The sequence below is a fragment of the Nerophis ophidion genome, linkage group LG21 (assembly GCF_033978795.1).
Source record: "Nerophis ophidion isolate RoL-2023_Sa linkage group LG21, RoL_Noph_v1.0, whole genome shotgun sequence".
Classification (NCBI taxonomy): domain Eukaryota; kingdom Metazoa; phylum Chordata; class Actinopteri; order Syngnathiformes; family Syngnathidae; genus Nerophis; species Nerophis ophidion.
In genome coordinates, this window is record NC_084631.1 from 45245332 (window position 1) to 45268351 (window position 23020).

The 23020-nt window shown below is 38.1% G+C and overlaps 1 protein-coding gene and 1 long non-coding RNA gene across 4 annotated transcripts in view; one reads left to right on the plus strand and one right to left on the minus strand.

Moving 5' to 3' along the window:
• The window catches only part of LOC133540193 (uncharacterized), a 35606-nt gene extending 29625 nt beyond the window's left edge, over nucleotides 1-5981 (minus strand). For both annotated transcript variants that reach the window (XR_009803573.1, XR_009803574.1), the window contains exon 1: nucleotides 5898-5981. This is a non-coding gene — a long non-coding RNA (uncharacterized LOC133540193). The remainder of the gene's footprint in view (nucleotides 1-5897) is intronic.
• Nucleotides 5982-5998: 17 nt separating this feature from the next.
• mrpl3 (mitochondrial ribosomal protein L3) overlaps nucleotides 5999-23020 on the plus strand; it is a 45309-nt gene continuing 28287 nt past the window's right edge. The window contains exons 1-4 of one of the 2 annotated variants that reach the window (XM_061882765.1): nucleotides 6000-6203; nucleotides 9942-10141; nucleotides 10233-10324; nucleotides 13150-13248. In XM_061882765.1, the coding sequence (XP_061738749.1) occupies nucleotides 6133-6203; nucleotides 9942-10141; nucleotides 10233-10324; nucleotides 13150-13248 (462 nt within the window). In that variant the 5' untranslated portion in view covers nucleotides 6000-6132. Of the gene's footprint in view, nucleotides 6204-9941; nucleotides 10142-10232; nucleotides 10325-13149; nucleotides 13249-23020 lie in introns of both variants that reach the window. The other variant, XM_061882766.1, reaches the window with a different exon arrangement.

Consider the following 23020-nt stretch of genomic DNA (forward strand, 5'->3'; position numbering starts at 1 on the left):
CTGAGGTCCTCTCCAAGGTTTCTCATAGTCAGCATTGTCACTGGCGTCCCACTGGATGTGAATTCTCCCTGCCCACTGGGTGTGAGTTTTCCTTGCCCTTTTGTGGGTTCTTCCGAGGATGTTGTAGTCGTAATGATTTGTGCAGTCCTTTGAGACATTTGTGATTTGGGGCTATATAAATAAACATTGATTGATTGATTGATTGATTTGTTTTAACAACACTCAATAAATGTTTGGGAACTGAGGAAACTAATTGTTGAAGCTTTGAAAGTGGAATTCTTTCCCATTCTAGCCTGCACACCTGTGGGATGTTCCAAATAAGTGTTTGATGAGCATTCCTCAACTTTATCAGTATTTATTGCCACCTTTCCCAACGTTTTTGTCACGTGTTGCCGGCATCAAATTCTAAAGTTAATGATTATTTGCAACAAAAAAAAATGTTTATGAGTTTGAACATGAAATATGTTGTCTTTGTAGCATATTCAACTGAATATGGCTTGAAAAGGATTTGCAAATCATTGTATTCTGTTTATATTTACATCTAACACTATTTCCCAACTCATATGGAAACGGGGTTTGTATCCATCTATCTATCTATCTATCTATCTATCTATCTATCCATCTATCTATCTCTGTTTGCAAGCGTTTGTTTGCTTGTATCATCATCATTCATGCATACATCATTTCTTACAAGAAATAACATTAATTATTATTGTTTACTGTGATGCATTACGTTGTATCGTATGCACGTTTGAAATAAACTCATGAAATATGACTTACTTCAGCAATTATTGTTGATTTATTTATTTATTTTTATTGTGATTACTTAAACAGTATATTGTGAATAAATTGAGAACAGGAAGTGAAGAAAAGTTTTAGCAACTGTCATGTAAAAGAAAAGGGGGTAGGATTAAATGAGCTCTGCTTCTTCCTACTCCTTTTTGAACATGTTGAATAGAGAAACTGGAAATTGTGATGCATCATGTTGTATGCATGCATGTGTGATGCATCATGTTGTATGCATGCATGTGTGATGTATCATGTTGTATGCATGCATGTGTGATGTATCATGTTGTATGCATGCATGTGTGATGTATCATGTTGTATGCATGCATGTGTGATGTATCATGTTGTATGCATGCATGTGTGATGTATCATGTTGTATGCATGCATGTGTGATGTATCATGTTGTATGCATGCATGTGTGATGTATCATGTTGTATGCATGCATGTGTGATGTATCATGTTGTATGCATGCATGTGTGATGCATCATGTTGTATGCATGCATGTGTGATGTATCATGTTGTATGCATGCATGTGTGATGCATCATGTTGTATGCATGCATGTGTGATGCATCATGTTGTATGCATGCATGTGTGATGTATCATGTTGTATGCATGCATGTGTGATGTATCATGTTGTATGCATGCATGTGTGATGTATCATGTTGTATGCATGCATGTGTGATGTATCATGTTGCATGCATGCATGTGTGATGCATCATGTTGTATGCATGCATGTGTGATGTATCATGTTGTATGCATGCATGTGTGATGTATCATGTTGTATGCATGCATGTGTGATGCATCATGTTGTATGCATGCATGTGTGATGTATCATGTTGTATGCATGCATGTGTGATGTATCATGTTGTATGCATGCATGTGTGATGCATCATGTTGTATGCATGCATGTGTGATGTATCATGTTGTATGCATGCATGTGTGATGTATCATGTTGTATGCATGCATGTGTGATGTATCATGTTGTATGCATGCATGTGTGATGTATCATGTTGTATGCATGCATGTGTGATGTATCATGTTGTATGCATGCATGTGTGATGCATCATGTTGTATGCATGCATGTGTGATGTATCATGTTGTATGCATGCATGTGTGATGTATCATGTTGCATGCATGCATGTGTGATGCATCATGTTGTATGCATGCATGTGTGATGTATCATGTTGTATGCATGCATGTGTGATGCATCATGTTGTATGCATGCATGTGTGATGCATCATGTTGTATGCATGCATGTGTGATGTATCATGTTGTATGCATGCATGTGTGATGTATCATGTTGTATGCATGCATGTGTGATGCATCATGTTGTATGCATGCATGTGTGATGTATCATGTTGTATGCATGCATGTGTGATGTATCATGTTGTATGCATGCATGTGTGATGTATCATGTTGTATGCATGCATGTGTGATGTATCATGTTGTATGCATGCATGTGTGATGCATCATGTTGTATGCATGCATGTGTGATGCATCATGTTGTATGCATGCATGTGTGATGTATCATGTTGTATGCATGCATGTGTGATGTATCATGTTGTATGCATGCATGTGTGATGCATCATGTTGTATGCATGCATGTGTGATGCATCATGTTGTATGCATGCATGTGTGATGTATCATGTTGTATGCACGCATGTGTGATGTATCATGTTGCATGCACGCATGTGTGATGTATCATGTTGTATGCATGCATGTGTGATGCATCATGTTGTATGCATGCATGTGTGATGCATCATGTTGTATGCATGCATGTGTGATGTATCATGTTGCATGCATGCATGTGTGATGCATCATGTTGTATGCATGCATGTGTGATGCATCATGTTGTATGCATGCATGTGTGATGTATCATGTTGTATGCATGCATGTGTGATGCATCATGTTGTATGCATGCATGTGTGATGTATCATGTTGTATGCATGCATGTGTGATGCATCATGTTGTATACATGCATGTTCCAATTAAACTCAAACTCAAAATACCTGCAGCCATATTTATCAAGCGTCTTAGAGTGCCATTTTACACTTAAGTCCTGAGAATTTGCGAAATTTAGTCCTACTCTCAAACTTAAGAATAAAAGCTATTTATCAACGTTCTTAAGTCCAAGAATCACTCCTACTCTCCACGATATTTAAGAGACATTCAGAGGTGTCCTAAGTGGTTAGGAGTTGCCAGCGGGGGATGGCACTGAGGCGAGAGAGACATGCGCCAACGTTCATGTCAGAATTAGTTGTTGTCAAACCCCAAGGTGCAGAGACGGAGGCAGGCATTGAACAGGAAAACATGATTTAATTAAAATATTAGAACAAGAACAAACCAAAGGAGTACAACCAAAAGCGCGCACGAGGCGGATAACAAACTAAGGGAGCTAGAAAATAAAAGGAGCTTAAAACGGAAGTTAGCAAAAACAAAAAGGGTCTAGCGTGGAAGCTAGCGGGTAGCGAGCAGGAAAACAGAAGTCGTAACGTGTAGTACAAAAAAAAACTGGAAGCAGGGAACAAAGAACAGTAAGCTACAGACATCTAACGGAAATAGCTTACCGATACGCTGCCAATACAAGACACGGCATGACATTGACAAGACAATAATCCAGCCCTGACTGGAAGACAAAGCAGGTACAAATAGGACTGGGCTGATTGACACCAGGTGTGGCCAGGTGCCAATCAGCCACAGCTGAGGGGAGAAAAGGCTCAGGGAGAAACACAGGAAACAGACAAAATAAGAGCGCTGACAGGAAATATTACACATACAGAGGAAACCAAGAGAAATGCAGAAGAAAAAACTAAAACACAAACAAACTGTCAGGGGAAAGCCTGACAGTTCAGGGAGTGGAAGGATATTTATATTTATAACAATATTTATAAAAATATTCAACAATATAAAAAACATACCAAAAATATTTAAAATATTCCACAACTAGAAAAATCAGTTGGAAAACTTGAATGGACTGTTTTTGTATTGTGAGGCTTTTCAATCTAAGGTTAATACTGACCTCTTCTAGGCACTGACATTTTAAGAGTTAAACGCACATGTTAAGTGTGTTAAGTGCACCAATAAAGTGCACATGTTATGTACACATACTGTATATAAGTGTGTAAATTAAGTGTAAATATATAAATGTGTGTACAATAAGTGCATTAATCAAGTGCACAAGTTATGTGTAAATATATAAGTGTGTAAAATAAATCCACCAACAAAGTGCACAAGTTATGTGCACTTGTATAAATGTGTAAAATAGCTGCACCAATGAAGTGCACAGGTTAAAGTGCACAATTATAACTGTGTACAATAAGTGCATTAATAAATTGCAGAAGTCATGTGCACATATATAATTATGTAAAACAAGTGAGCAAGCTGTGCGCTCATATATAAGTGTGTAAAATAAGTGCACACGTGTGCTCACATATGAGCGACACGTAAGTGCAAAAGTTGTGTGTTCATATAGGAGTGCAACCTTAGTGCACAAGTTGTGCACTCACATATAAGTAAAAAAAGTGCACAAGTTATGTACACAAATGAGTGCAAAAACTCCTCGCTCGGAAATTCTTAGGATAAGTTAGGAGCTCTTTGAGAGTATTCTCAGAATCTTTCATTTTGTTGTTTTATTTTGTAGTTTATTGTCAATATATACACTTCCATTGTCCATTAAAGGCCTACTGAAAGCCACTACTACTTACCACGCAGTCTGATAGTTTATATATCAATGATGAAATATTAACATTGCAACACATGCCAATATGGCCGCTTTAGTTTACTAAATTACAATTTTAAATTTGCCGCGAAGTGTCCTGTTGAAAACGTCGCGGAATGATGACGCTTATGATGACGCGTGCGCGTGACGTCACCGGTGGTAGCGGACATGTTATTCCAGCACCGATCACGGCTAAAAGTAGTCTGTTTTTAATCGCATAATTCCACAGTATTCTGGACATACAGTATGTGTTGCTGAATCTTTTGCAATTTGTTCAACTAATAATGGAGACGTCAAAGAAGAAAGATGTAGTTGGAAAGTGGTGTATTGCAGCTGTCTTTAGCAACACAAACACAGCCGGTGTTTCATTGTTTACATTCCCGAAAGATGACCGTGACGCTTTACTATGGAACAGAGCGGTCAAGCGAACATGGTTCTCTACCACATGTCAACCGGCAGGTTTTCATGAGAAAATGGTGGTGTTAAGTCGGCTCTTACCGTAGACATGAGCGGAGCTCGTGTCGTTCCTCCTGCAGCTGTCAAAGAGGCAGCTCCTCCGTGACTTCCCTCAGAGACACTGGCGGTCACCACACCCCTTCGACTTTCAGGTATGACCATATAATCTCACTAAAACACTAGTAACACAATAGGCAGATAAGGGATTTTCCAGAATTATCCTAATAAATGTGTCTAATAACATCTGAATCGCTCCCACTGCCCTCGTCTTTTTTTTTTCTTCTAGTCCTTCACTCTTACTATCCTCATCCACGAATCTTTCATCCTCGCTCAAATTAATGAGGAAATTGTCACTTTCTCGGTCAGAATCGCTCTAGCTGCAGGTGGCCATGATTGTAAACAATGTTCAGATGTGAGGAGCTCCACAACCCGTGACGTCACACGCACATCGTCTGTTACTTCTGGTACAGGCAAGGCTTTTTTATTAGCAACCAAAAGTTGCGAACTTTATCGTGGATGTTCTCTACTAAATCCTTTCAGCAAAAATATGGCAATATGGCGAAATGATGAAGTATGACACATAGAATGGAGCTGCTATCCCCGTTTAAATAAGAACATCTCATTTCAGTAGGCCTTTAAATGAGCTCTGCTTCTCCCAACTCCTATTTTGAACATGTTGAATAGAGAAACTGGAAATTGTGATGCATCATGTTGTATGCATGCATGTGTGAAGTATCATGTTGTATAATGCATTTTGCGATGTATCATCTTGTTTGCATGCATGTTCCAAATAAACTCAAACTCAAAACACCTGGTCCTTAGGTAGCTGCATGACTAGGACACACAACGCCGACTGTGAAACGAGTAAATGACCAATTCTATTATGATGATAGTTGAATGAATCGCCATAGTAATATTTTTTCAAACAATACTTACCTGAATTATTACCTTCCAAGATATTTATCGAGTGGTGTAAAAATGCCCCAACACAAAATGTAGGTTAGGCGGAACCATTGTGAGGGAGCGCAGTTATCCGGGGAGGTTTATGTGTCGCGCACCGGAAGTAAGGCGGGGTGACATTTAGACTAGGACACAGGCATGTGAACACACGCTGAATATTACACAGTCTTTGCTTTTCTGCACATTTTCAACAGCTAAACAACAGCGAGAAATGGCGGCGTGGGGTTGTCGATTTCTTCAGAGAGGAACTCGTCTGATTTATCTCCGGGCAGCAGCACAAAGGTGGCTAATGTGATGCTAATGTGATGCTAATGTAATGCTAACTGTGCTTCTTATATGCTTCCGTTTCACTCCTAAACCCTTAAATGTTCCAAAACTATTTAGTGTTGAAGCATTACAAAGTTAGATATCGTACCTAACCCTAATGTAAAGTTTTAATGCGTCAGTAATAATAGTCACATTGTAGTTTACTTGCCAACCTTCAGACCTCCGATTTCAGGAGAGGGGCGTGGTCAGGGTAGAGGGGCGTGGTTAAGAGGGGAGGAGTATATTTACACCTGTTGTGCACTGCACTCTCTAATAGCCATAGATGTTATTGTCACTTGATTGAAACTTGTATCAGTAGATTGCACAGTACAGTACATATTCCGTACAATTGACCACTAAATGGTAACACCCCAATAAGTTTTTCAACTTGTTTAAGTCGGGGTCCACATTAGCTTAATACAGTCATCACACAAGTTAATCATCATCGTTTATACATTGAATTATTTACATTATTTACAATCCGGGGGGTGGGATGAGGAGCTTTGGTTGATATCACTACTTCATCCATCCATTAATCCATTTTCTACCGCTTATTCCGTTTGGGGCCGTGAGGGTTGCTGGTGCCTATCTAAGCTACAATCAGGCAGAAGGCGGAGTACACCCTGGACATGTCGCCACCTCATCGCAGGGCCAACACAGATAGACAGACAACATTCACACTCACATTCACACACTAGAGACCATTTAGTGTTGCCAATCAACCTATCCCCAGGTGCATGTCTTTGGAGGTGGGAGGGGCCTATCCCCAGGTGCATGTCTTTGGAGGTGGGAGGAAGCCGGAGTACCCGGAGGGAACCCAGGCATTCACAGGGAGGACATGCAAACTCCACACAGAAAGATCCCGAGCCCGGGATTGAACCCAGGACTACTCAGGACCTTCGTATTGTGAGGCAGACGCACTAACCCCTCTTCCACCGTGAAGCCTATCACAACCTCAGTCACCAACAATTGAATCAACAGAGAAATGGACATTGAAACAGTGTAGGTCTAACTTAGTAGGATATGTACAGCGAACAGAGAACATAGTGAGTTCAGATAGCATTAGAACAAGTATATACATTAGAAATACATTCGATTATTCACATTAGGTTATTTACGATCCGGGGAGATGGGATGTGAATGGAGGAGGGTATTAGTAAAGGGCTGATGTTGCCTGGAGGTGTTGTGGTACATGTACAGTAGATGGCGGTATTGTCCGGTTTAAGAGTGTCACAACATTGCCGTTTACGGCAGACAAACTGCTTTACGGTAAACAAAAATGTGACTGCTGTTGTTGTGTGTTGTTACCGCGCTGGGAGGACGTTAATGAAACTGCCTAACAATAAACCCACATAAGAAACCAAGAACTCGCCCTCGATCATTCTACAGTTATAACGTCATTGGGCAGACACGCTGTTTATATTGTGGGGAAGCACACGTGAAAACGGGCTGTCCTGACTCAGGTCCTTATGGAGCTGGAGGGGGCGTGGCCTCCAGCTCCGCCTGAATTTCGGGAGATTTTCAGGAGAAAATTTGTCCCGGGAGGTTTTCGGGAGAGGCGCTGAATTTCGGGAGTCCCCCGGAAAATCCGGGAGGGTTGGCAAGTATGGCAATTAGGACTGGGCGTAATGGACTTATATCAATATCTCAATATTTTTAGGCCACGTTACGATACACCATATATATCTCCACTATTCAATATGTCTGAAAAGGAGTAGGCAGAAGGGCTGTGTATCTTTTGGTCATCGAATTGAAAAACAAAAAAAGATGGGTTTATTTGAAATGCATTTTGAAATAAAATAGAAAAAAACGAGTGTTTTCCTTTTTCAGTGTCTAAACAATAAGTAGATCCAATAAAACAATTTGATTGTTATTTTTTAATTTTCTACACCAACAATTTGACAACAAAAAACTGACCAAAAACTGATTTTTTTTAATATTCAGACACCGGTAACAGAATTGACTATTTAAAGATGGTGTATCCTGGATCAGTGTGTTTTTATGCAGTACAGGTTTGGACACACCTTCTTATTCTTTATTTTCATGACTATTTACATTGTAGATTGTCGCATCAAAACTATGAATGAACACATTTTTTAAACATGAGAATCGATTCTGAATCACATAACGTGAGAATCGCGATTCAAATTCGAATCAATTTTTTCCCCACACCCCTAGTAAATAGTCATGAAAATAAGGAAAACGCATTGAATGAAAAGGTGTGTCAAATTTTTGGCCTGTACTGTATACAAATGCTTGCTTCTGTATTTTTATATGATTTTAATTGTTGTTATAAACAAGGAATGTAAAATGAAAATCATGTTGTTTTCTAGACCTAAGTATTGCTTCCTGGCACAAAAAAAAGACTGCTTTGTTTTACAGTTTTATTATTTGTAATTCATAATGACAAACTAATCCGTTTTTGTTTATTGAATAACCATCGGTGAAAAGATAAGTCCATGACCAAAACATTCTCTGAACAAAAAAGCAGAACATATTTATTTGACACCTTCTTGTATTCATTTTTTCACTAACCGGTGTTACATTTTGTGCGTTTTTTTTTTTTGTAAAATTCAATGTAATAGTATGATTAACAGTTTGAAGACCACTTTCAGATTAATATAGATAAATAAATATATACACTTTAAACAGAAAATAAATGCAATTAAATGTCAAGTAAATAGTACCTCTCGCAGTCTTATGATTTATTTAGGTCTGAACCCTACTTCTTAAATGTGATATTTGAAATGTAATTGATATTAGATTTTGCAAGGTGATTTAATATTAGTGATTGTCATCAGCAGATGCAAGTGTGTAGGCCAGGGGTCCCCAAACTATGGCCCGCGGGCCAGCGTCCAAAATCCGGCCCGTGGGAAGTCCCAAGTTTAAAAAGATATCAATTATTTTTTATTCTTTTTTAAAATCTGTCCTTTCTAATCCAGTTTTTACTGCTTGTTACTCTGTGTCTCCTAGCCGCTCAGGATAATCATATTGTCTAAAAATGCATTTTTCCATCTATGGAGTGTGCACTTGATGTCATGTTTTCAGTCAATTAGTGCGCGAGGAATATATACTGTATGTATGTGTGTATATGTATGTATGTGTGTATATGAATGTATGTATGTATGTATGTATGTGTGTATATGTATGTATGTATGTATGTATGTATGTATGTATATGTATGTATGTATATGTATGTATGTATGTGTGTATATGAATGTATGTATGTATGTATGTGTGTATATGTATGTATGTATGTATGTGTGTATATGTATGTATGTATGTATGTGTGTATATGTATGTATGTATGTGTGTATATGAATGTATGTATGTATGTGTGTATATGTATGTATGTATGTATGTGTGTATATGAATGTATGTATGTATGTGTGTGTATATATATATATATATATATATATATATATATATACATGTGTATATATGTTTATGTGTATATGTTTATATATATTTATGTGTATATACATATATTTATGTCTGTATATATATGTATATATGTATATTTTTATATATATATATATATATATATAAATATATATATATATACCCCGGCCCCCGGCCAAATTTTTTTAACCCAATGCGGCCCCCGAGTCAATAAGTCTGTTTATACGCCTACCATTTATCTACCATTGATTTATCCAAGCATATAAGTGCCATGTTTTGCAGTTAATAGCAAATGTAATATGCAACCGACAGATGTCCATCGCATCCCAGCCCCATCCAAGCGGCAGGTTGTGTCCGGTCCATGAAGACGACCACATGGTTTGAAGAACACCTCACGGAAGAGAACCAACAGTTCATGAGAAGGGAAGTGGCGGAGGAATACAAGCAACAGACCGCTAACAAGCTTAACCCGCTAAAAGATGAACCCTGGCCGCGACATAATTGGACGGAGGGTTTGTGTCCTGATGACTAATCACTCGCTGATTGAGCCTTTTTTTATTTTTTATCAACTTGGTTCTTGTATTTTTTTTACATTCTCTGTAGGAAGTCGAAGGGTTGGGTTGGTAGCTGTGAAGTTGGGCATGGCTCCTCTCTGGACAAAAACAGGAAAGCGACTTGCCGTCACTATGTTACAGGTATTTATTAGTATTTTTTAACATCAATAGATGTTTAAACACAAATTGTTTATTGAATGGATCCCCATTAATTGACCCCAAGGAGGCTGCCAGTCTTCCTGGGGTCCATATAGGAGCATACAAAATCCAAATACAAAGAATACATGCATTACCAGACTTTATACAAAGGAAAAATGCAACATAAGATAAAAAACCGAGTTAAACCCAGTATTCAAAATTCAAAATGCCATCTGCAATAGGTGTATCTTTAAAGCTGTCTTGAATGACAATTTACTTTGTGGGAGATAAATGTGAGATGGCAACCGATTCCAGAATGATCTACAACAGTGGTTCTCAACCTTTTTTCAGTGAACATTTTTTTAATTCAAGTACTCCCTAATCAGAGCAAAGCATTTTTGGTTGAAAAAAAAGAGATAAAGAAGTAAAATACAGCACTATGTCATCACTTTCTGATTTATTAAATTGTATAACAGTGCAGAATATTGCTCATTTGTAGTGGTCTTTCTTGAACTATTTGGAAAAGAAGATATAGAAATAGCTAAAAACTTGTTGAAAAATAAACAAGTGATTCAATTCTAAATGCAGATTTCTCCACATAGAAGTAATCATCAACTTAAAGTGCCCTCTTTGGGGATTGTAATAGAGATCCATCTGGATTCATCAACTTACTTCTAAACATTTTTTCACAAAAACATAAATCTTTAACATCAATATTTATGGAACATGTCCACAAAAAATCTAGCTGTCAACACTGAATATTGCATTGTTGCATTTCTTTTCACACTTTATGAACTTACATTCATAATTTTTTGAAGTATTATTCAATAAATATATTTATAAAGGATTTTTGAATTGTTGCTATTTTTTAATTAAAAAAAAAAAATCACATGTACCCCTTGACATACCTTCAAGTACCCCCATTTGAGAACCACTGCTCTACATAACTGTATGTTTGAGGTGATTGGTCCTGGGAGCAGGAAGTACCAAATAGCCATTGCTGGCATTCCTATTGTCATGAATATGTGTTACTTCATTTTAAAAACTGTTTGTAAAAGTAATCTGGTGATTGATCCAACATGATAGTTCTAAAGAACATAAAGAACAACATAAATCATCTTTTCCAAGTTACATAATATTAAATCTAAACAAATTTCTATACAGTATTTTCCGGACCAAAAGCCTTTTTTTCCTCAAAACTCGACAGTGCGCCTTATAACCTGATGCGCCTAATGTACGGAATCATTCTGGTTTTGCTTACAGACCTCGAAGCGATTTTATTTGGTACATGGTTTAATGATAAGTGTGACCAGTAGATGGCAGTCACACATAAGAGATACGTGTAGACTGCAATAAGACTCATATAAACAACAGCAACGTTTATATGTTCCATTGAAAATCATCATCATCATCCGTCACTGGAACGAGTATGACGAGGGGTGTATATCCCTTTATGGAGGATGCCTGTGCGTGACTTCGTTTTACGTAGAGAGACTGGTGCACTGACAGTCACCACACGATCCTTGACAGAAGCGGGTCAGGGTCCAGTGGCATGGAGTCCAAGATGACTGGGGACCCTTTTCTGCTGCAGCCTTCTCCCGCAGTAGCAGTTCTTAAATCTACCATCTTCCACCTGCTCCGCCGTTGAGGTCTTCGCCGTATACCTGGCTAGGGGGCAGTCAGGTACTGGGCCTTTGCCAAGGGCCACCTGGGGTAACCGTAGTAAAGGGGTTAACCTCCTAGTGCCCCAAGACCCCATAGAGGAGCCTCAACTGCGGGATGCACTTTAACATCATGCCCAATATAAAACATTACACACGGCGCTCAAAAATCTATTAAAATGTTTTAGTAGGACTTTGGTAAGCTATGAAGTTGCACCCTTTGATGTGCTTCAACATAGGAGTAATATTATGGTGTATGTAGAAGGTATGACATATTATCTAGCGTTTTCTTCCACAATATTATGCAAAAGCAACTTTTCTTACATTCTGGTACCTGCTGATCTGTATTTGGGATCTGCATAAATCCTGAAAAATTGCGCGAGTCCGCCTTTGCAGTCTGTCGACCCCGTAGTCGATAAGCTTCTTTTTTTTTCACTATCTTCTTGTTATTGGACATCTGTTACCATTTCTAAAACAAAGTAGTGTAAAGTTCTTACTTATATCTGTCAGTAAACTCACCATGAAAGCGCTAAAACATACCGGTGTAGTCAGTTACATTATTCACCCGAGGAAATTTAGTTATTAAAGGGTTCCGGTCGGACGTTTTTTCACGGCGTTGTTGTTTCCGGATGAGGAAATGCTGCTCCGTTATTGATGGAAGTAAAGTCTGAATGTCATTAAAACAGTTAGCTCCATCTTTTGACACTTCTTCCACCCTCGTCCTTGCACGCTACACCGCTACAACAAAGATGACGGGGAGAAGACGCGGGCGAAGGTGAGCCACTTAAATAAAACCGCCCACAAAACAGCACATCCGGAAGTGACTGTCAGAAAGCAACTTGAAGATGGTCTTTTAAACTTAATCTATGCAACATTTTGAGCAAATAACCACCATTACGTGTTATGTAGACCAACCACAAGGAAGTATTTTACATTTAGAAAAGAAATACAATTAATATGACTCCTTTAATGCGCCCTATAATCCTTATATATGAAAAAAGATAAAAAAATAGACCCTTCATGGGCAGTGCACCTTATCATCCGGTGCGCTCTAGGGTCCGGAAAATATGGTACTGATTTAGTGCAGTTATTCTCTTAAATTCATGGCTGTGTTTAAATCCAAGATCTGGAACGTCATCATACATCTTTGGTTGTTGTTGTTTTCAGGTTCAGGACTGTCATGTAATAAAGTGCCTGTCTAAAGAAGAACACGATGGGCGCTCTGCTGCACTAATTGTTGGCGGAAAAAATGTATCACCATTCCACGTAAGAAGCTTTCAGTTTTATGTCGTATCTAGACGCATTTTTGGGGTCGTCTTTCTTTAAAATGTAAGCATCATTTATGGTTTAAGTCAGGGATGTCAAACTGGTGTTTGAGAGCTGCTTGTAACAGTGAATAATGTAGGAATTTGCCTCTGGATTTCATTATTAATTATATAAATTGTTTTAAGTAGACTGTCGATTTGACAGTTAAATCTTTACATTTACTACATTTTACTGTAAAATATAGTGTTTTTAATTTTTTTTACAACATTTTACAGTAAAATGTTGTGGGCTTCACGGTGGAAGAGGGGTTAGTGCGTCTGCCTCACAATACGAAGGTCCTGAGTAGTCCTGGGTTCAATCCCGGGCTCGGATCTTTCTGTGTGGAGTTTGCATTTTCTCCCCGTGAATGCGTTGGTTCCCTCCGGGTACTCGTCTTCCTCCCACTTCCAAAGACATGCACCTGGGGATAGGCTCCTCCCACCTCCAAAGACATGCACCTGGGGATAGGCTCCTCCCACCTCCAAAGACATGCACCTGGGGATAGGCTCCTCCCACCTCCAAAGACATGCACCTGGGGATAGGCTCCACCCACCTCCAAAGACATGCACCTGGGGATAGGCTCCTCCCACCTCCAAAGACATGCACCTGGGGATAGGCTCCTCCCACCTCCAAAGACATGCACCTGGGGATAGGCTCCACCCACCTCCAAAGACATGCACCTGGGGATAGGCTCCTCCCACCTCCAAAGACATGCACCTGGGGATAGGCTCCTCCCACCTCCAAAGACATGCACCTGGGGATAGGTTGATTGGCAACACTAAATTGGCCCGAGTGTGTGAATGTTGTCTGTCTATCTGTGATGAGGTGGCGACTTGTCCAGGGTGTACCCCGCCTTTCGCCCGATAGTAGCTGAGATAGGCACCAGCGCCACCCCAAAGGGAATACGCGGTAGAAATGGATGGATGGATTTTACAGTAAATGGTAAAAAACAGTACTACTGTTTTTTTGGGGAGGGGTTTTACGGAAAAAGCTGGCAGCTTAGTTGCCAGAATTTCTGTGTTTTTAATTGGTATTTGTTTTTACAACATTATATTGTTAATGGAAAAACAGTACAAGTTATTTTTTTATTTCGACAACGTAGCTGCCAGTTTAACTTAGCTGCCAATGCGTTTTCTTTATTTTCATGACTACCGCATTTTTCGGATTATAAATCGCTCCGGAGTATACGTCGCACCTGCCGAAAATGCAAAATAAAGAAGGAAAAAAACATATATAAGTCGCACTGCAGTATAAGTTGCATGTTTTGGGGAAATGTAATTGATAAAATCCAACACCAAGAATAGACATTTGAAAGGCGATATAAAATAAATAAAGAATAGTGAGCAACAGGCTGAATAAGTGTAGGTTATATGAGGCATAAATAAGCAACTGCTATGTTAACCTAACATATTATGGTAAGAGTCATTCAAATAACTATAACATATAGAACATGCTATACCTTTACCAAACTATCTCTCACTCCTAATCCATAAATCCCATGAAATATTATACGTCTAGTCTCTTACGTCAATGAGCTCAATAATATTATTTGATATTTTACGGTAATGTGTTAATCATTTCACACATAAGTCGCTCCTGAGTATAAGTCGCACCCCCAAACTATGAAAAAAAACTGCGATTTATAGTCCGAAAAATACGGTATTTACATTGTAGATTGTCAAATCAAAACTATGAATGAACATATGTGGAGTTATGTACTATACAAAAAAAGGTGAAATAACTGAAAACATGTTTTATATTCTAGTGAAAACCATTCAGGTGACTACCTCTTGAAGCTCATGGAGAGAATGCCAAGAGTGTGCAAAGCAGTAATTAGAGCAAAGGGTGGCTATTTTGAAGACACCAGAAAATAAAACATGTTTTTAGTTTTTTCACCTTTTTTTGTTAAGTACATAACTCCACTTGTGTTCATTCATAGTTTTGATACCTTCAGTGACAATCTACAATGTAAATAGTCATGAAAATGCATTGAATGAGAAGGTGTGTCCAAATTTTCACGTTAAAAAAACACACATTTTTAAGGTGTGGCAACTTCTATTTAATTGTGTAGTAGAAGCGACTTTCTCGTTCCCTCATGGAATCTGGTTTTTACTTTATTGAAATGCGCATGCAAGTGACATTGAGGCCACATTAAGGCTTGTGTGCATTCACACTGAGTCTAATAAAGGTCAAATTGTACTTGCAGTTTAAACAGTCAGCTGAAAAGAATCTGATATTTCCAAAATCTCCAGTGTAAACTTCATCTTAAAGTAGATCATTTTAGTACATTGTGTGATTTCTTTGCTTAATCCAATCCACAGTTTAGCTGTTAGTGAAAAAAACATCTATAGATTAGCGGCACCTTTGTACAAAACCCAAAACCAGTAAAGTTGGCATGTTGTGTAATTTGTACATAAAAACATAATACAATAATTTGCAAATCTTTTTTTAACTTATATTTAATTGAATAGACTGCAAAGACAAGATATTCAATATTCCAACTGAGAAACTTCATTTTATTTTTGCAAATAATCATTAAGTGAGAATTTAATGGCAGCAACACATTGCAAAAAAGTTGTCAAAGGGGCATTTTTACCAGTGTGTTACATGGCCTTTCCTTTTAACAACACTCAGTAAACGTTTGGGAACTGAGGAGACACATTTTTGCAGCTTTTCAGGTGGAATTCTTCCCCATTCTTGCTTGATGTACAGCTTAAGTTGTTCAACAGTCCGGTGTCTCTGTTGTGGTATTTTAGGCTTCATAATGCACCACACATTTTTAATGGGAGACAGGTCTGGACTACAGGCAGGCCAGTCTAGTTTACTATGAAGCCACGCTGTTGTAACACTAGGCTTGGCATTGTCTTGCTGAAATAAGCAGGGGCGTCCATGATAACGTTGCTTGGATGGCAACATATGTTGCTCCAAAACCTGTATGTACCTTTCAGCATTAAAGGTGCCTTCAAATATATGTAAGTTACCCATGCCTTGGGCACTAAAACACCCCCATACCATCACACATGCTGGCTTTTCAACTTTGTGCCGACAACAATCCAGACGGTTCTTTTCGCCTTTGGTCCAGAGAACACGACATCCACAGTTTCCAAAAACAATTTGAAATGTGGACCACAGAACACTTTTGCACTTTGCATCAGTCCATCTTAGATGAGCTCGGGCACAGCCAAGCCGGCGGCATTTCTGGGTGTTGTTGATAAACGGCTTTCGTTTCGCATAGTATAGTTTTAACTTGCACTTACAGATGTAGCGACCAACTGCAGTTACTGACAGTGGTTTTATGAAGTTTTCCTTAGCCCATGTGGTGATATCCTTTATAGACTGGCGTCGCTTTTTGATGCAATACCCCCTGAGGGATCGAAGCTCCATAATATTATTGCTTACGTGCAGTGATTCTTCCAGATTCTCTAAACCTTTTGATGATGTTACGAACGGTAGATGGTGAAATCCCTAAATTCCTTGCCATAGCTCGTTGAGAAATGTTGTTCTTAAACTCTTCTCACGCATTTTGTTGACAAAGTGGTGACCCTCACCCGATTCTTGTTTGTGAATGACTGAGCATTTCATGGCAGCTGGTTTAATAATAATAATAATAATGATAATAATTAATTAGGTTTTATATCGTGCTTTTCTATTATTAGATACTCAAAGCGCTCACAGAGAAGTTAGAACCCACCATTCATTCACAACTTCATAAAATTGCCAAAATTTGAAGCTTTTCTTGTGACTGTTATTGAGTAAAATTCCAACTTTTATCATAATATTGCACAAATATTCCGTTTTTCTTGTAAAAGTTTGACTTGCGTTGAGTAAAATGACAACTTTTATTATAATAAGGCCAAAATTGTAAGTTTTTCTTGTGAAATTGTGACACTTTTCTTGTAAAATTACAACTCATTTTTCACAACAAGCGTTTTTATATTTGCATAGTATTAATGTTGTAAATACAAATCTTTATATATCTAGAAAGGCTGGTCGTAAAGAGGTAGCCATTTTCCTCAGGTCTCAAGAAGGTAACAAATACAATAAATAATGTGTGTGTGTGTGTGTGTGTGTGTGTTGTAATTTCACCCCTCCTGAGACATTTTCCTCAGGTCTCAAGAAGGTAACAAATACAATAATGTGTGTGTGTGTGTGTGTGTGTGTGTGTGTGTGTGTGTGTGTGTGTGTGTGTGTGTGTGTGTGTGTTATTGTAATTCCACCCCTACAGATAAATGAAGAAGGAAAAGTAGCTTCCATATGAGGAAGCTACTCCTCATTCCTCAACTTTCTCAGTCTTTTTTGCCCCTTTTGCCATCTTTTTTGCCCCTTTCATTATCTTTTTTGACAATCTTTTGCAGGCATCAAATTCCAAATGAGCTAATATTTCCCCCAAAAAATATCAGTTTACCAGTTTGTACGGTAAATATCTTGTCTTTGCAGTCTATTCAATTGAATATCATTTGAAAAGGATTAGCAAATCATTGTATTCTGTTTTTAATTACCATTTACAAAACGTGCCAACTTCCCCGGTTTTTGGGTTTGTATAAGCCGCAGAGTCCAAAGCTTGGCAAAAATTTATTGTGACTTATTTTTTACGAAGTCACTCATAACTTCCATTGAAGCCTGTTCACCTGTGGAATGTTTCAAATAAGTCTTTGATGAGCATTCCTCAACTTTCTGTTTTTTTTGCCTGCTTGTTCAAAACACGTTGCAGGCATCAAATTCCAATATTCTAATATTTGCAAAAAATAACAACGTTTACCAGTTCGTACGTTAAATATCTTGTCTTTGCAGTCTATTCAATTGAATATAGGTTTTGCAAATCATTGTATTCTGTTTTTATTTGATTGATTGATTGATACTTGTATTAGTAGATTGCACAGTACAGTACATATTCCGTACAATTGACCACTAAATGGTAACACCCCAATAAGTTTTTCAACTTGTTTAAGTCGGGGTCCACGTTAATCAATTCATGGTACAAATATATACTATCAGCATAATACAGTCATCACACAAGTTAATCATCATAGTATATACATTGAATTATTGACATTATTTACAATCCGGGGGGTGGGATCAATCAATCAATCAATGTTTATTTATATAGCCCCAAATCACAAATGTCTCAAAGGACTGCACAAATCATTACGACTACAACATCCTCGGAAGAACCCACAAAAGGGCAAGGAAAACTCACACCCAGTGGGCAGGGAGAATTCACATCCAGTGGGACGCCAGTGACAATGCTGACTATGAGAAACCTTGGAGAGGACCTCAGATGTGGGCAACCCCCCCCCCTCTAGGGGACCGAAAGCAATGGATGTCGAGCGGGTCTAACATGATACTGTGAAAGTTCAATCCATAGTGGCTCCAAGACAGCAGCGAGAGTCCCGTCCACAGGAAACCATCTCAAGCGGATCAGCAGCGTAGAGATGTCCCCAACCGATACAGGCGAGCGGTCCATCCTGGGTCCCGACGAGCGGTCCATCCTGGGTCTCGACTCTGGACAGTCAGTACTTCATCCATGGTCATCGGACCGGACCCCCTCCACAAGGGAGGGGGGGACATAGGAGAAAGAAAAGAAGCGGCAGATCAACTGGTCTAAAAAGGAGGTCTATTTAAAGGCTAGAGTATACAGATGAGTTTTAAGATGAGACTTAAATGCTTCTACTGAGGTAGCATCTCGAACTGTTACCGGGATGAGGAGCTTTGGTTGATATCAGTACTTCAGTCATCAACAATTGCATCAACAGAGAAATGTGGACATTGAAACAGTGTAGGTCTTATTTAGTAGGATATGTACAGCCAGCAGAGAACATAGTGAGTTCACATAGCATAAGAACAAGTATATACTTTAGAAGTACATTTGAGTTGTTTATAATCCGGGGAGATGGGATGTGAATGGAGGAGGGTATTAGTAAAGTGTTGAAGTTGCCTGGAGGTGTTGTTTTAGAGCAGTTTTGAAGGAATATAGAGATGCACTTACTTTTCCACCTGTTGGGAGTGCATTCCATATTGATGTGGCATAGAAGGAGAGTGAGTTAAGACCTTTGTTAGATCGGAATCTGGGTTTAACGTGGTTTTTTACCATTTACACAACGTGACCACTTCCCTGGTTTTGGGGCTTGTATAAGCTGCAGAGTCCAAAGCTTGGCAAAAATGTAGCGGCACCTGTTTTTTTACAGTCCATACTGTACGAAGTCAGTCATAACTTCCATTGTTTTGCACAGCTCATCATATTGAACGGCAGTTTACTACACAATGTGATCCACACGCCGCGAGCATCTTCTCGGCTCCTGATCTAGAGGTTTAATAATAACGGTGCTCAGCCAACACATATCTTCTCCAGTGTATTTCACGACAATGGAAAGAAAAAAATCATATCAGTGCCTTATGGAAATATAAGTGGATTTTGGCAGCGAGCTCCTATCGGGACTTCCCCTGCCTTTTTATGAGCGTGGGATTGCATTCAGGAAATTAGACTCCCCCTAATCGTCTGCGTTTCATCCTCGCTGTCTAAAATAAATGAAGCTCTATAGATTTAGCTGCTTTGTCCCGCCAACAATGACAGATGTTGGCGCTTTGAATAAACTTGAAGGTGACTCGGACTACTTAGCCGCCGCGCCGAGTTGACGCCTGTTTATTGAGTTCTCCGCTTACCGTTGTTAGGATGCTTATGTAAAGAACCAAGGTGTGGGAGACACTCTCCTCCCGTCCTTTGTAATAAAGCCAAGTGTCCGTTGTGTCTTTATTGGACGACGTCTTCTTGGAATTCCTTCCACGCTTCAGTCAGTGGCTGAGTTTGTCTTAGCGAGACGCGGTTGGCAGGCTGACTCTCAGTCAACAGACGGGTAGAGAGCCTTTTGGAGGTACTGGAGGGGCTGAGTCCAGCGCGAGCAAAATGTCAGTCACGTTGCCAAGTGTGTGTGTGTGTTCTTGTATTTCCACCCCTCTTGGGACATCAAGAAGGAAAAGTAGCTTCCATATGAGGAGGTGTGAACGACATATATCATGGTCCCAATGACATTGCATCTAATAGAGAATGTGTCATTTGCACCCCTGCTGGTCAAAAGGAGGGTGCTAACAAAAAGGAGGGACTTTTCACATTGACTGTGTGTCGCTTTTAAAAGTGCTCCCCCTCTGGTCAACATATGTAATAATAAGTTTGTTTACAATTTTCATTATCATTCTTCTTAATCAGTACAAAAAACAAAGTTGTTTTTTGACCTGGAAAAATTAAATTTTTTCCAGGAATTCCGTAATACCATTTAACAATTAAAAATGTTACTACTTCAATATTTCTCGACCAATTTGAGAAAATTCCAACACCATCCACTCATTCAGAACATTCAAATGTTTTAGCATTTTCAACAAAAAAAAAACACTTTTCCCAAAATTCCCAAATTTCCATGAAATTGCCATTGAAAAGAATGGGAAATGTTTCAAACTTCCACCATTTCTACATTTTTCAAACCATTCACTCTTGAGACATCAAGAAGGAAAAGTAGCTTCCATATGAGGAGGTGTGAACATATATCATGGTCCCAATGACATTGCATCTAATAGAGAATGTGTCATTTGCACCCCTGCTGGTCAAAAGGAGGGTGCTAACAAAAAGGAGGGACTTTTCACATTGACTGTGTGTCGCTTTTAAAAGTGCTCCCCCTCTGGTCAACATATGTAATAATAAGTTTGTTTACAATTTTCATTATCATTCTTCTGAATCAGTACAAAAAACAAAGTTGTTTTTTGACCTGGAAAAATTAAATTTTTTCCAGGAATTCCGTAATACCATTTAACAATTAAAAATGTTACTACTTCAATATTTCTCGACCAATTTGAGAAAATTCCAACACCATCCACTCATTCAGAACATTCAAATGTTTTAGCATTTTCAAAAAAAAAACACTTTTCCCAAAATTCCCAAATTTCCATGAAATTGCCATTGAAAAGAATGGGAAATGTTTCATACTTCCACCATTTCCACATTTTTCAAACCATTCACTCTTGAGACATCAAGAAGGAAAAGTAGCTTCCATATGAGGAGGTGTGAACGACATATATCATGGTCCCAATGACATTGCATCTAATAGAGAATGTGTCATTTGCACCCCTGCTGGTCAAAAGGAGGGTGCTAACAAAAAGGAGGGACTTTTCACATTGACTGTGTGTCGCTTTTAAAAGTGCTCCCCCTCTGGTCAACATATGTAATAATAAGTTTGTTTACAATTTTCATTATCATTCTTCTTAATCAGTACAAAAAACAAAGTTGTTTTTTGACCTGAAAATTTTCAATTTTTTCCAGCAATTCCGTAATACCATTTAACAATTAAAAATGTTACTACTTCAATATTTCTTGACCAATTTGAGAAAATTCCAACACCATCCACTCATTCAGAACATTCAAATGTTTTAGCATTTTCAAAAAAAAAAAACACTTTTCCCAAAATTCCCAAATTTCCATGAAATTGCCATTGAAAAGAATGGGAAATGTTTCATACTTCCACCATTTCCACATTTTTCAAACCATTCACTCTTGAGACATCAAGAAGGAAAAGTAGCTTCCATATGAGGAGGTGTGAACATATATCATGGTCCCAATAACATTGCATCTAATAGAGAATGTGTCATTTGCTCCTCTGGGGGTGAAATTTTTTAAAAATGAGGGTGATCCCAAATTGAATGTGTGTCGCTTTTAAAAGTGCTCCCCCTCTGGTCAACATATGAAATAACAAGTGTGTGTAAGAAATTGAAATGTGCCCCGTTTGGGCCAAAATTAATAGAAAAAATAAAAAATATATGTATATAAAGAGATACTGTAATAACAAAGTAAATAATCCATCCATTTTCTACTATGGAGATTAAAAACCAATAACAAACAGAGCATTCTGAAAAAAATGATTAACTATAAGCAGTCGTTCTCGACTTCTTTCTTATAAAATTGGGTAAAATTTTTTGGGGGGGTGAAATTATTCCTTTTTTGTGAAATTATTAGTTTTTAATGCAAAATGGTGACATCAATTTTTTTTGTTGTCCTTGTAAAATAATGACATTTTTTGAGGCAATTTATGACTTTTGTCATAATTTTGCTGTGTAAAATTTTGATTATTATAAAGTTGCCCAAATGTTTAAGTTTTCTTGTAAAATTGTGACTTTTGTCAAGTAAAATTATGACTCTTTTCATAAAATTGACAAAATTTGAAGCTTTTCTTGTAAAAAATGTTGACTTTTATTGAATAAAATTCCCACTTTTATCATAATATTGCACAAATGTTCCGTTTTTCCTGTAAAATTTTGACTTGCGTTGAGTAAAATGACAACTTTTATTATAATACTGCCAAAATTCCAAGTTTTCTTGTGAAATTGTAACTCTTTTTTAAAGAAAACTATTGCATCTAATGAAGAATGTCATTTGTTCCCCTGGGGGTAAAATCTATCAAAATGGCGGGTGGTCTCAACAAGGAGGAATTTTTCAAATTGACTGTCCTCCTTTTAAAAGTGCTCCCCCTCTGGTCAACATATGAAATAACAAGTGTGTGTAAGAAATTGAAATGCGCCCCCTTTGGCCAAACCAAATATGAAAAAATAGGTAAATATGTATATAGAGACATACTGTAATAAGGAAGTAAATAATGAAAATTTAAAAACCAATTACAAACCAAAAAAATCTGAAAAAAAATAAGTTAACAAAAAAATTTCTCACATTGTGTGGACTTCTTTCTTATAAAATTGG